The sequence below is a fragment of the Carcharodon carcharias genome, chromosome 5 (assembly GCF_017639515.1).
Source record: "Carcharodon carcharias isolate sCarCar2 chromosome 5, sCarCar2.pri, whole genome shotgun sequence".
In the NCBI taxonomy this organism is placed as follows: domain Eukaryota; kingdom Metazoa; phylum Chordata; class Chondrichthyes; order Lamniformes; family Lamnidae; genus Carcharodon; species Carcharodon carcharias.
Genome location: NC_054471.1, coordinates 23,322,726 through 23,337,623, shown reverse-complemented (window position 1 = coordinate 23,337,623; position 14,898 = coordinate 23,322,726). Strand labels below are relative to the sequence as shown.

Here is a 14,898-nt window from a genome sequence, read left to right as displayed (position 1 = left end):
GGTAAGAAAGTTCCTATAGAACATAACTACAGTTTTAACAATGAACCCTGAGAGAACCAATGACTCACTTAAAATTGTTTCACAAAGTCATGGTTTCAGGAACACAACCACGACTTAAAAATAAATACGCATGTATTTATTTAAAGTACATGAATTTGTTTCAGATACATGCGTCGCTCTGTAACATTACACCATGATGGAGTAGTAAGCAATGATTATTTAGTAAAGTAGTTGATGTGGCTCTCACATTGCAGGTTCTTTTTGCTAAAGTGGCCCTTGCTTGAAAAATAGTGAAGATCACTGAACTAAGCCAAAGCTGAGACTTCAAAGTACAAGACTTTGAAGCAGAAAAACAATATTTTCCTAGTTAGGCTGACTCTACTACCATCAGAAAATATTTTTGAATTAATTTTATACAATTTTAAATAGATATAGAATTTTAAAACAATGGGCTTAGCTAGTTGTAGTTGAGAAAGTTCCTTTATTTCTGTTACAAAAACACAGATGGATCCAGCTGCATGAAAATTTCAATGTCAGACAACTAGACATTGTAGTTATAAAAACAAAAAAACTGCGGATGCTGGAAATCCAAAACAAAAACAAAAACAGAATTACCTGGAAAAACTGTGGTCTCCTCTACATTGGAGAGACCAAACGTAAACTGGGTGACCGCTTTGCAGAACACCTGCGGTCTGTCTGCAAGAATGACCCAAACCTCCCTGTCGCTTGCCATTTTAACACTCCACCCTGCTCTCTTGCCTACATGTCTGTCCTTGGCTTGCTGCATTGTTCCAGTGAAGCCCAACGCAAACTGGAGGAACAACACCTCATCTTCCGACTAGGCACTTTACAGCCTTCTGGACTGAATATTGAATTCAACAACTTTAGGTCGTGAGCTCCCTCCCCCATCCCACCCCCTTTCTGTTTCCCCCTTCCTTTTTTTTTCCAATAAATTATAAAGATTTTCCTTTTCCCACCTATTTCCATTATTTAAAAAAAAAACCACCCCCACTAGAGCTATACCTTGAGTGCCCTACCATCCATTCTTAATTAGCACATTTGTTTAGATAATATCACCAACTTTAACTTTAACACCTATGTGTTCTTTTGTACTATTGTTGTTGACATCTTTTGATGATCTGCTTCTACCACTGTTTGTTTGTCCCTACAACCACACCCCCTCCACTTGTCTCTCTCTCTCTCTCTCTCTCTCTCCGCCCCCCACACACACCTTAAACCAGCTTATATTTCAACTCTTTCTTGGACTCGAACTCAAGTTCTGTCGAAGGGTCATGAGGACTCGAAATGTCAACTCTTTTCTTCTCCGCCGATGCTGCCAGACCTGCTGAGTTTTTCCAGGTAATTCTGTTTTTGTTTTTGTTTTAGACATTGTAGTTAACTCTTCTGCCTGTACACATAAATGGATTCAATTCCGCATAGTGGCTAGACAATTCTTTGTTGAAATATTAATACATGAGTTCACAGACTGGAGGAAATATAGAAGAATACAGCAAAGGAGACTATTCAGCCCATCATGTCTGTGCTGCAGCTTTAGAGTCATAGAGCCAAAGAGGTCTACAGCACAGAAAAAGGTCCTTTGGCCTATCGAGTCTGCGCCGGTCAACCAAGTACCTAACTATTCTAATCCTATTTTCCAGCATGAGGTCCATAGCCTTGTATGCCATGGCGTTGCAAGTACACATCCAAATAATTCTTAAATGTTATGAGGGTTTCTGCCTCTACCACCCTTTCAGGCAGTGAGTTCCAGATTCCCACCACCCTCTGGGTGAAAAAATTCTTCCTCACATCCCCTCTAAACCTCTTGCCCCTTACCTTAAATCTATGCCCCCTGGTTATTGATCCTCCCACCAAGGAGAAAAGTTCCTTCCTGTCTACCCTATCTATGCTCCTCCTAATTTTATACACCTCAATCATGTTCCCCCTCAATCTCCTCTGCTCCAGGGAAAATAACCCCAGTCTATCCCATCTCTCCTCATAACTAAAACTCTCCAGCCCAGGCAACATCCTGCTAAATCTCCTCTGCACTCTCCCTAGTGCAATCACATCCTTCCTATAATGCAGATTCCGGAACTGCACACAATACTCCAGCTGTGGCCTAATCAGCGTTTTATACAGTTCCAGCATATCCTCCCTGCTCTTATATTCTATGCTTCGGCTAACAAAGGCAAGTATCCCATACGCCTTCTTAACCACCTTACCTACCTTTCCCGCTACTTTAAGGGACCGGTGGACATACACACCAAGGTCCTTCTGATCCTCGGTACTTCCCAGGGTCCTACCATTCATCGTGTATTCCCGTGCCTTGTTTGTCCTATCCAAGTGCATCACCTCACAATTATTCGGATTAAATTCCATTTGCCACTGATCAGCCCATCTGACCAGCCCTTCTACATCCTCCTGTAATCAAAGGCTATCCTCCTCACTAGTTACCACCTCACCAATTTTTGTGTCATCCATGAACTTACTGATCAACCCTCCTACATTCAAATCTAAATTGTTTATATATACCACAAACAGCAAGGGACCCAACACCAATCCCTGTGGAACCCCACAGGACACAGGCATCCAGTCACAAAAACAACCCTCAACCATCACCCTCTGCTTTCTGCCACTCAGCCAATTCTGGATCCAATTTGCCAAATTGCCTTGGATTCCATGGGCTCTTACCTTCGTTGTCAGTCTCCCATGCGGGACTTTATCAAAAGCCTTGCTGAAGTCCAAGTCGACTACATCAATTGTATTGCCCTCATCTACACATCTGGTCACATTTTCGAAAAATTCAATCAGATTGGTCAGACATGACCTCCCCTTAACAAAACCACGCTGACTGTCCTTGATTAATCCCTGCTTCTCCAAGTGTAGATTAATTCTGTCCCTCAGAATTGCTTCCAATTGTTTCCTCACCATTAAGGTTAGACTGATTGGCCTGTAATTCCCTGGTTTATCCCTTCCTCCCTTCTTCAATAACGGTACCACATTGGCTGTCCTCCAATCCTCTGGCACCTCTCCTGTGGCCAGAGAGGCATAGAAAATTATTGCCAATGCCCCTGATATCTCCTCCCTTGCCTCACTCAACAGCCTGGGATACATTTCATCCGGGCCTGGAGATTTAGCTACTTTTAAACCTGCCAGACCACTTAGAACCTCCTCCCTTTCTATGCTAATTTCTTTAATTATATCATAGTCCTTCTGCCTGATTTCCATACCTACATCGTCCCTCTCACTTGTGAACACCGACACAAAGTATTCATTTAGAACCCTACCTACGTCTTCCGGCTCCACAAATTACCACTATGGTCCTTAATGGTCTTTCCCTAGTTATCCTTTTACTCTTAATGTACTTGTAAAATAAGTTTGAACTTTCCTTTATTTTACCTGCCAATGATTTTTCATGCCCCCTTTGTGCTATCCTAATTTCCTTTCTAAGATCCCCCCTACAGATTCTATACTCCTCTAGGGCTTCCACTGTTTTGAGCCCTCGGTATCTGCCATAAGCCTCTCTTTTTCTCTTTATCCGATCCTGTATTTCCTCGACATCCAGAGTTCCCTGGATTTGTTGGTCCCACCCTTTGTCTTTACTGGAATATGTTAGCCCTGTACTCTCCCTATTTCCTTCTTGAATGAGTCCCACTGCTCTGATGCAGATTTACCTAAAAGTAGCTGCTTCCAGTTCACTCTGGCCAAATCATATCTGGTCTTATTAAAATCAGCCTTCCCCCTCCAATTTAGAACTCTGATTTCTGGCCCATTCTTGTCCTTTTCCATAACAATCTTGAATCTGACGGAGTTATGATCACTATCTGCAAAATGCTCCCCCACTGATACCTCTACCAATTGCCCGGCTTCATTCCCTAAAGTTAAGTCCAGGACCGTCCTCTCTCTTGTAGGACCTTCTATGTACTGGCTTAAAAAGCTTTCCTGGATGCATTTTAAGAATTCCACTCCCTCTAAACCTACCACACTATAATTAACCCAGTTAATGTTGGGGAAGTTGAAATCTCCCACTATTACTACCCTATTATTTTTACACTTCTCGGAAATTTGCCTACATATCTGCTCTACTATTTCTCTCTGACTGTTTGGGGCCTATAGTATACTCCCAGCAATGTGATTGCTCTTTTTTTGTTTTTCAGTTCTACCCTTATGGCTTCATTTGAGGAGCCTTCTAAGATGTCATCCCTCCTTACTGCTGTAATTGATTCCTTGATCAATATTGCAATACCCCCTCCTCTTTTACCTCCTTCCCTGTCTTGCCTAAAGACCCTATATCCTGGAATATTGAACTGCCAATCCTGCCCCTCTCTCAACCACGTCTCTGTGACAGCAATGACATCATATTTCCACGTGTTAATTTGTGCCCTTAACTCATCTGCCTTATTTGTCAGACTCCTTGCATTAAAATAAATACCATCCAACCTTGCCAAGCTCCCTTGTGCCTTAACTGGCCCTACAATTTCCATGCCTTCCAGACTCACTTACTCTCTCTTCAAATTTTGGCTGTGCATCATCCACTGCTGAACCTCCTCTCAGGATCCCATCCCCCCTACCAAGTTAGTTTAAACCCTCCCCAACAGCACGAGCAAACCTCCCTGCAAGGATGTTGGTCCCATTCCAGTTCAGGTGCAACCCATCCGCCTTGTACATGTCCCACCATCCCCAGAAATGGCCCCAATGTCCCAGAAATCTAAAGCCCTCCCTCCTGCACCATCTCTCCAGCCACACATTCATTCGGGCTAACCTCCTATTTTAAACTCAGTAGCACGTGGCACCTGAAGTAATCCAGAGATTATTACCTTTGAGGTCCTGTTTTTTAATCTTTTTCCTAGTTCCCTAAATTCTGCTTGCAGGACCTCATCCCTCTTTCTACCTATGTTGTTGGTACCAATGTGTACCATAATCTCTGTCTGTTTGCCCTCCTCTTTTAGAATGACCTGCAGCCGTTCAGTGACTTCCTTGACCCTGGCACCAGGGAGGCAACAAACCATCCTGGAGTCACGTCTACGGCTGCAGAAACACCTGTCTGTTCCCCTTACTATCGAGTCTCCTACCACTATTGCTCTTCCCCTCTTTTTCCTCTCCCCCTGTGCAGCTGAGCCACTCAGTGCCATGAGCGTGGCTGCACTCCCCAAAGGAACTGTCACTCTCACTGTTTTCCAACACAGAAACGGTTCTCGAGCAGCATGCACCCTGGGAATTTCCTGCCTACCTGCCTGACACCTTTCTTCTGACTGATGGTCACCCATTCCCTCTCTGTCTGCACTTCCGTCTAAAAATGTGCTAACCAAAAAACTCTCCACCTCATGGATGCACCTCAGGGCCTCCAGCTGCTGCTTGAGCCCCGAAACTCTGAGCTCAAGTAGCTGCAGCTGGTGGCACTTCCTGCACACGTGGTTGGTCAGAGCACAAGGAGCGTCTAGGGCTTCCCACATGTTGCAGGCAGTACATAACACAGGACTGAGCTGCCCTGCCATGCCTCTAGTTGAAAAAAACCCTGACTTTAAGTTAAATATAGTTAAAAAAGTTAAATTATTTATGTACTTTAAATAAAAACTAGAACCCTTAACTTTTCCTTAGCTTAATCTATTTTAAACTGGAGAAAAAAATGGAAAAAAACACTTACCCACTACTCACCAATCAGCTCTCACCTTTGTGCTGACATCACTTTTTGAAGCTTCCCCGCACTTCCGCTGGTTCTGATCTCTCCGCCGCTCTTTTGCACTGTCTTGTGATGTCACCCTTGTGATTTTCAACAAGAACTGACTGCAGGACACTCTTCCCAGACTACTTCACCGTGACGCTGACCGCAGGACACTCTTCCAAGACTGCTTCACAGTGATGCTGACTGCAGAAAACTCTTCCCAGACTGCTTCACAGCAATGCTCACTTGCAGGACACTCTTCCCAGTGATGCAAGGGCCTTCTGGAGGAAGCCGAGATGGATCATCCACTCAGCACTTTTGGCTGAAGATGGTAGCAGATGCTTCACCCTTATCTTATGCAATGATGTGCTGGGCTCCTCCATCATTGAGGATGTTTATGGAGCCTCTTCCTCCAGTGAGTAGTTCAACTGTCAACCACCATTCATGATTGGATGTGGCAGGACTGCAAAGCTTAACAGAATATGATATTCTGCTGAATTGTAGTCAATGCAGGACACAAGTATATCCCATGGCTAGGTCTTTGTTAGCAGTCATATCCACACTCGACAAATGAGTAACACCGTATGGCCCCAAGGCAATGGTGCAAGAACATCAAGGTTGAATAGTTCTGGTCTGGAACCATTAAGCTCCCTAGCAATTAAAATTTATCAATTTGTATTCCCCAAGATTCAAAAGGCCTATTGCATAAAGAAAAACAGGTGTTAAACATTCAGTCTTATGTCTTAGATTAGTGTAGTTTAACTTGTGATGTTTTAAGAGAAGAAGTTGTCACTTCCCTTCACAATATGTGGTTCTTTGGTTCTGTAAGCTTAGAGTTAAGTTTTTAAGTAGCTCTCCTGACTTTTATTACTTAGGAATATATGTGTTAGTTCAATTTGTCATGTTATATTTTTAAGTGAACTGTGTTACCTTAACCAATCACCTTTATGCACTGATTTTATGTGTATTTCATATAGACTTTATGTAATTTCTGTCAGACTGTGCACAACTCTGTACTCATTTACTACTTTTAATTATACTGAGTACTGGCAGATATGACAAAAACATATAATGACAAAGCAGTTCTCTCAACCAAAACATACTGATAAGCATCTGTCTGCATAAGATATTGATAACTATATATAAACTAGACATTAGGAACATTGAGTGCAAAATGTTAATCATTAGAGCTAGACAGCACATGTTCACTTAAGTCAAATATGCAGACACCAAAACTAACTTAATACCCCCGTTATTTCGGTAGAAAGTCATAAAATATAATGAAATAACAGAAAAAGCTATAATGAGACAGGTCTATCAGTAATTGACACAGAGGGCCAGTCAGGAGTCAACAGAAAGTGTCATTTGTCTGCACTGGAGTGCTGCTTTGGCCTGCATTAAAGTGCTTCAGTTAGAGTTTGGTGGGACTTTTGAGGGTTAATTTCTATCTAATGTCTAATCTTTCTTTGATTTAGCAACTAACTAAAAGTTTCTCTTTGGGTTGAGAGGAGGTGAGTTTTAGTCCAGCTTTAAAACAGGGGTTATACTGACTCTGTTTGCAGCTGCAGCTAGTAAATTAGTGAACTGACATAAACAGGTTTTCAGAAGCTAGGTTCAGACAGCAAGCCATCTACAGTGCTGATTTTGTCTGCATGGGAGTGCTGCTTTGGGTTGCATTAGAGTGCTTCAGTTGGAGCTTGGTGAGAGAGGGAGTTTGCTGAAGAGGTAAGGTGATCTTTCATTTTCTACCTTTCCTCAGTAAGAAGAGCTGCAGCCTTGGTAAGTAGGACCTGGTAATTATTTCTACTATTCCTCATTTCCTCTAAACTAGAGGAAGTACAAGTAAAGGGAGTAAGTCATGGCAGGGCAGCTTGGCCAAGTGGAATTCTTCTCCTGTGTGATGATGGGAAGTCAGGGGCATTTCCAGTGTCCAGGGAGAACATGTGTGCACTAAGTGTCTCCAGCTGCAGCTACTCAAAATCCATGTTTCGGAGCTGGAGCTGCGCCTGGAGTCACTGTGGAGCATCCGCAAGGATGAGATCTTCATGGACAGCACTTACAGTGAGGTGGTCACATTACAGGTAAAGAGTGCATAGGCAGATAGGGAATGGGTGACAGCTGGCAGAGTAAAAGCACTAGGCAGGCAGGCAGTGCAGGAGTCCCCTGGGTCCATCTCCCTCTCCAACAGTTTTGGATACTGCTGGGGGAGATGGTTTCTCAAAGAGGGAGACACAAGGGAGAGAAACAAAGGGAGAAATGAAAGACAGAAAACTAGAAAAAGTGGAAGGCAGAGGAAACAAGGGCTAGCAGCAAATAGGGCCATAATACAAAAAAAATGTATGAGGCGTGAGTTGGCCAAGCTACACTATTACCAACTCAAAACCTCCACTCCCCCCTCCCCCAGTCCTCATTACTCCCCACCCCTCTCTTCCCCTTCCCACCCCCGCTCCCCAACACCCCTCCTGACAACCACCCTACTCCCAATCCTGACCCACCCGCACTACCCCTCCCCAACCCACCCGCACTCCTCCACCTCCTTACTCTCCGTGCCCCACACTCCCCTTCCAACATCCCTTGGACCGCCCACCACACTCCCCCTCCACCGCGCTCTCCACCCCCCAACAACCTTCTGTCCCCAACACTCCCCCACCCTCCACCAACCTTCCTCCCCCAACGCTCCCTCTTCCCCCTGCAACCCCCCTTTCACTCACCAGCCCCAACTGCACCCCCTCCCTCCACCGGCCCACACACCCCTGCCAGCTCCATCCCGCCCCACTCCCCTTTCCCCCACACCTCTACTCCCCCACTCCCCATTCCTCCCCACCCCCCTACATTCCCCCCACTCAACATTCCTTCCCGCCCCATTGCACTCACACCCCATTCCCCCCCAACCCCCTACATTCCCCCCACTCCCCATTCCTCCCCATCCACCCCACTTCCCGTTCCTCCCCACCCCCCCACAATCCCCCCACTCACCATTCCTCCCTGCTGCCCCATTCTCCCCACTCCCCAGTTCTCCCTGCCCCATTCCCCTCACTCCCTATTCCTCCCTGCCCCCCCCACTCCCCATTCCACTCCCATTCTCCCCCGCCCGTGCACATTCCCACCCACTCCCCATTCCTCCCGGCCCTCCCCACATTTCCCCCGCTCCATTTTCCCCACTTCCCGGTGCTCCCATTCTCCCTTGTCCCCCCACATCCTCCCCGTTCCCCCCAACCTCCCCACTTCCCCGCCCTCCCAGCACCCCACCCCGCCCCCCATTCTCCCTCCTCCTCCACCCTCATCGTCCCTGTCCCGTTCCCTCATCCCTCCCCACTCCCCCGACCCGCCCCCATGCATTCTCCTCCCCCCATGCACTCCGTTCCTCTGCCCAGCCCCATCGCCCATGCTGCCCCGCCCCTCATTCTCCCTGTTTCTCCGCTCCATCTCCTCCCCGCTACCCCCCCCTCCATCCTCCCCGTGCCAACTCTGCCCCCAGGCACTCCGCTCCCCCGCACAGCCCCACCATCCTCCCCGCTCCCCTGCCCCCCATTCTCCCCGCTCACCTGGCCCCCTGCCCTCCCATTCTCCCCGTTCACCCGATCCTCCCCGCTCCACAGCCCCAAAACACCCCACTCCCCCGCACCGCCCTCCCATCCTCTGTGCTCCCCTGCCCCTATCCTCCGCATCACGGACCCCTATCCTCCCCACACTGCCACCCGAATCCTCCCCGCTACCCCCCATTCTCCCTGCTCCTCTGACCCCCAATTCCCCTTCTCCCCACTGCCCCGCCCCCATTCTTCCCATCCCCCATTCTCTCCACTCCCATCGACCCCCATTCGTCCCACTTCCCCCAACCCCCAATTCTCCCCACTGCCTCCCATTCTCCCCACTCCCCCCACCCCACTCTCCCTGCACCCACCACCCTGCCCACATTCTCCTCGCCCCCCACCCCGCCTGCATTCTCCCCACCCCCCACTTTCCCCACTCCCCCAACCCCATTCTCCCCACTCCCTCTGCCTCCCATTCTCTCCACTCCCACGCCTCCCGTTCTCCCCACTCCCCCACCCCACCGCACCCCATTCTCCCCAAGCCTCAATCTCCCTGGCCCCCACCCCGTCTGCATTCTCCCCACTCCCCCGACCCCATTCTCCCCACTCCCCCTGCCCCCCATTCTCCCGACACCCCCTACCCCCCATTCTCCCCACTCACCCTGCCCTCATCGCCCCGCCCCCATTCTCCCCACCACCATGCCCCCCATTCTCCCCACACCCCCTACCCCCCATTCTCCCCACTCACCCTGCCCTCATCGCCCCGCCCCCATTCTCCCCACCACCATGCCCCCCATTCTCCCCACTCCCCCACCCCACATTCTCCCTCCCCCAACTCTCATTCCCCCTGCCCAACCTCTCATCACCCCATCCCCCACTTCCCCCATTCTCCAACTGCCGCCCACCCCACCTCCCATTGCCCCAGTCCTCCCCATTCCCCCCGCCCCACCCCCATTCCCCTGCCCCACCCTTCTCCGCTCTCACCCCAACCTGCCCCACCTTCTCCCCACCCCCATTCTCCCCACCGCCCCGCCCCCACCATTCTCCCCTCTCCCAAACCCCCATTCTCCCTTCTCCCACACTCCCCATTCTCCCCTCTCCCAACCCTCACATTCTCCCCTCTCCCACCTGCCCCCACCATTCACCCCACCGCCCCCCATTCTCCCTGCACCCCCACCCCGCCCGCATTCTCCCCACCCTCCATTCTCCCCACTTCCCCTGCCCCCCTTTCTCCCTACTTGCCCCGCCCCTCACTGCCACACCCCCATTCTCCAACTGCTTCCCATTCTCCTCACTCCGCCCAACCCACCGCACCCCATTCTCCCCGCACCCCTCACCCCGCCTGCATTCTCCCCACCTCCCCGACCCAATTCCCCCCATGGCCCCGCCTCTCATTCTCCCCACTCCCTCCGCCTCCCATTCTCCCGACTGCCTCTGATCCCCCATTCTCCCTACTCACCCTGCCCCTCATTGCCCCGGCCCCATTCTCCGTACAACCATGCCCCCCATTCTCCCCACTCCTCCCAACCCGACACGACTCCCCCCTTCTCCCCACTCACATGCCCCCCATTCTCCCCAACGCCCCGCCCCTCCCCCATTCTCCCCACCCCGCCCGCCCCCATTCTCCCCACTGCCCCGCCCCAATCCCCATTCCCCCCCACCGCCCCCGATTCTCCCCACACTTCTACCCCGCCTGCATTCTCCACACCCTCCATTCTCCCTCCTCTCCCTGTACCTCACCACCACACCCCCCCAATTCTCCAACTGTCCCCCAACCCTCCCCTTATTCCCCCGAACCCTTTCTCTGCACTTCTCCCCACGCTGCCCCGCCTTCTCCCCATTCCCCGTCCCTCCTTTCCCCCACTCCTTCACCCCCATTCCCCACTCCTCCCAACCAGCAACCCCCCATGCTCCTGTGCTCCCCGCCCCCATACCCCAGCCCCGTCCCCATTCCCGGACCTCACGCTCCCCACCCCCCCACGCTCCCTGCCCCGCTCACCCCTCCCCACGATCTTCCCCCCCCCACGATCTTCGCCCCCCCACACGTTCCATGCCCCACCCTCCCACGCTCCCCGACCCCCACGCTCCTCGACCCCCACGTTCCCCGCCCCACCATCCCACACTCCCCGCCCCTCAAGCTCCCCGCCCCATGCTCCCCCATGCTCCCCGCCCCCCCACCTCGTGCTCCCCGTCCCGCCCCCCCCAACCCTGCGGTCCCCACCCCCCGCCCCCTGCCCAGCCCCCCATCCTGCGCTACCCGCCCCCACCCAACCCCGCGCTCCCCGCCCCACCCCCCCACCTCGTGCTCCCCGCCCCGCCCCCAACCCCGTGTTCCCCGCCCGCCCAACCCCACGCTCCCTGCCCGCCCCGCCCCCACCCAGCCCCCACACCCCGCCCCCCCACGCACCTCGCCCCCCGCCCCCCGCCCCCCCCACGCACCTCGCCCCCCCACGCACCTCGCCCCCCGCCCCCCCCACGCACCTCGCCCCCCCACGCACCTCGCCCCCCGCCCCCCCACGCACCTCGCCCCCCCACGCACCTCGCCCCCCGCCCCCCCACGCACCTCGCCCCCCGCCCCCCCACGCACCTCGCCCCCCCCACGCACCTCGCCCCCCCCACGCACCTCGCCCCGCCCCCCCCACGCACCTCGCCCCGCCCCCCCACGCACCTCGCCCCGCCCCCCCCACGCACCTCGCCCCGCCCCCCCCACGCATCTCTCCCCGCCCCCCCTCACGCACCTCTCAGTCTCCTTCTCCGTTCCCTCTCCTCCTCCTGGTAGCGCTGCTCGAGCTGGCGGAGTGGTTCTAGCGGCCTCTCCCGGGCCAGTTCGCGCACTGACCGTTGCAGCAGTTGGACGGGCTGCAGGTGGCGGCGCGCGCACGCCTCTAGCGAGCGCGGGCTGGTCAGCACATAGCGGCTGCGCAGCTCGGCCTCCGGGCACTGGAAATTATACAGGTCCAGGTGAGGGATCACTGAGCAGGGCGACTGGGACATCGCCGACACATTGGGGGAGGTGGGGGGAAAGAAAACACCATCAAATCACATCCGGGGGAGCGCGAAACAAGATATCGATTGAATATTAAATCATGAAATAAACGGCGCAACGGTCCCGACTGTCCGTGTCCACTGCCGCTGCCACGATGCACATAGATCCAGCAACTCGTATTCAAATACTCGGATACATTTACTAATTTTAGATCTTTTAAATCTTGATGTTATTTTCCCCCAGTTTAAATGCCGCCGGTGACGCTCTCGGCGACGCTTTCTGGTGACCATTGGAGATGAGGTTTTTTAAACAAAGGAGCTGAGGGAGGGGCAAGAGTGGCAACGCTTTAACGTTGGCTTCACAGCGCCACCCTGCGACTCGGAGGGTTTGACAAAGATGTCATGGACGCCAGGCAAAGGGAGTGTTAATGCTAGTGGTGAAGAGTAAAGAGGGTGCTGATAGTGTCATAATGGCAAACTAGCAGCATGTGTTCATGGTCAGCAATCTGTGAAAGCACCACATAGAAACAAGCGACTGAAGGCCCGGTGTGTTTGTGTTGGGTGGGGGAATTTGGATAAACTTAAAATTAAGTTTAAAAAGTATGAATAAATAAATAAAATGGATTTTAGAAGGGGTAAGTATGGAGGGTAGAGTTCATGGTCTGAGGTTGTTGAACTCAGTGTTAAGTCCAAAAGGCTATAAAGTGCCCAATCGGCAGATGAAGTGCTGTTCATTCACTTACCAATGTCCAGCCGGGACCCTCCACCCCTTCCAGTCCCTTGGACCCCCTCTCCTCTTCTAATCCCAGCCTTTGCCATGGGTTCACTATACCCTCTGACCTTCCCCTCTCTGATGCTGAATGTTCAGTACTCAGCAAAAGACTCAGTTTCATCCCCATACACCCTCACCTCAATGAATTTCAGGCTCGGCATGATGCTGAACTCTCCTTTTGCCTTTGTCTCCGTGCTCACTTCTTTGGGTGGGGTTCCTTCCCCCTGTTCAATAATCCATTCACCTACATCCAGTATTCTCCCTCCATATGGATTCCTCCCTCTGGCCTCTTACATGCTCTTGATCTTTTCATTGTCATTGGCATCTTAATTTGGCTGCTCCTCTCACCCACTCTAACCTATCTCCTTCTGAACTACACTCCGTTCTCTTAAGTCCAACCCTGACTTTGTTATCAAATTTGCTGACAAGGGTGGTGCTGTTGTTACTGGCGCACTGACCTCTACCTCACAGAGGCTGAACGCCAACTCTCAGACACATCCTCCTACCTCCCCCTGGATTATGACCCCACCACTGAACATCAAGCCATTGTTTCCAGGACTGTCACTGACCTCATTTCCTCTGGAGATCTTCCCTCCACAGCTTCCAACCTCATTGTCTCCTAACCTCAGACAGCCCGCTTCTACCTCCTTCCCAAAACCCACAAACGGGGCTGTCCAGGTAGACACATCGTGTCAGCCTGTTCCTGCCGCACAGAACTCATTTCTTCCTAACTCCTCATCCTCTTCCCATGCAATTACAGAAGGTACAACACCTGCCCCTTTACCTCCTCCCTCCTTACCATCCAAGACCCCAAGCACTCCTTTCAGGTGAAGTAGCGCTTCACTTGCACTTCGTTCAATTCGCTGCTCCCAATGCGGTCTCCTCTACTTTGGGGAGACTAAACGCAGACTGGGTGACCACTTTGTGGAACACCTTTGCTCAATCCACAAGCATGACTCAGACCTTCCTGTCGCTTGCCATTTCAACACACCATCTTACGAACAAACAAATTGGGAGCAGGAGTAGGCCGCTCAGCCCCTTGAGCCTGCCCCGCCATTCAATAAGATCATGGCTGATCTAACCTCAATCCCACATTCCTGCCTACCCCTATAACTTTTCACCCTCTTTCTAATTGAGAATCTATCTCGCTCTGCCTTAAAAATATTCAAACAATCTGCTTCCATTGCCTTTTGAGGAAGAAAGTTCCAAAGACTCACAACTCTCTGAGAGAAAAAGCTTCATCTCATTTCTATCTTAAATGAGCAACTCCTTATTTTTAAACATTGAACCCTAGTTCTGACTGCTTGGCTGATATTCAGAATTGAATGAGTAGAAATTTCCTCCAACTAGATATTGGGAATAAGGAAGCCATTATTCATCTTCACTCGCCACCAGTTCCATCCCACTCACTGACAACTGTCTGAAGCTGAATTAGATTGTTTGCAATTTTGATTTGTATTTCAATCCATGCTAACCAGCACATATCTATATCATCACAAAGACCACTTATTTCTACCTCCATAATATCTCAACTCATACCCTGCCTCAGCTGATTTTCTGTTGAAGCCCTCAGCAACATCATGTTCCCTCTAGACTCGACTATTCCAACACAGTCCTGACTAGCCTCCCATCTCCTACCCTCCGTGAAATTGAGGCCCTCCAAAACTCTGCTGCCCATGTCATAACTCAATTGCATCCATCACCACTCTGCTCACTGGCCTATATTGGCTCCTGGTTAAGGAATGCATCAATTTCAGAATTTTCATCCTTCTTTCAAATCCCTCCATTGACCTCACTCCTCCCCATTCCCTGTAGCTTCCTCAAGCACACAACTCTCAAAGATACAAACATATGTACATACAAATTAGGAGCAGTAGGCCATTCAGCCCATCGAGCTTGCTTGCCATTCAATATGATCATGGCTGATCTGATTTTGGCCTCAACTCCACATT

General features: G+C 51.1%; 1 protein-coding gene across 1 annotated transcript in view; it reads right to left on the bottom strand.

Annotated features, from left to right (window-relative positions):
- The window catches only part of LOC121278390 (coiled-coil domain-containing protein 177), a 29,911-nt gene extending 17,442 nt beyond the window's left edge, over positions 1 to 12,469 (bottom strand). Inside the window, exon 1 of the mRNA XM_041188764.1 lies at positions 11,928 to 12,469. Coding sequence (XP_041044698.1) covers positions 11,928 to 12,183 — 256 coding nt within the window. The 5' untranslated portion in view covers positions 12,184 to 12,469. The remainder of the gene's footprint in view (positions 1 to 11,927) is intronic.
- Positions 12,470 to 14,898: the final 2,429 nt, after the last annotated feature.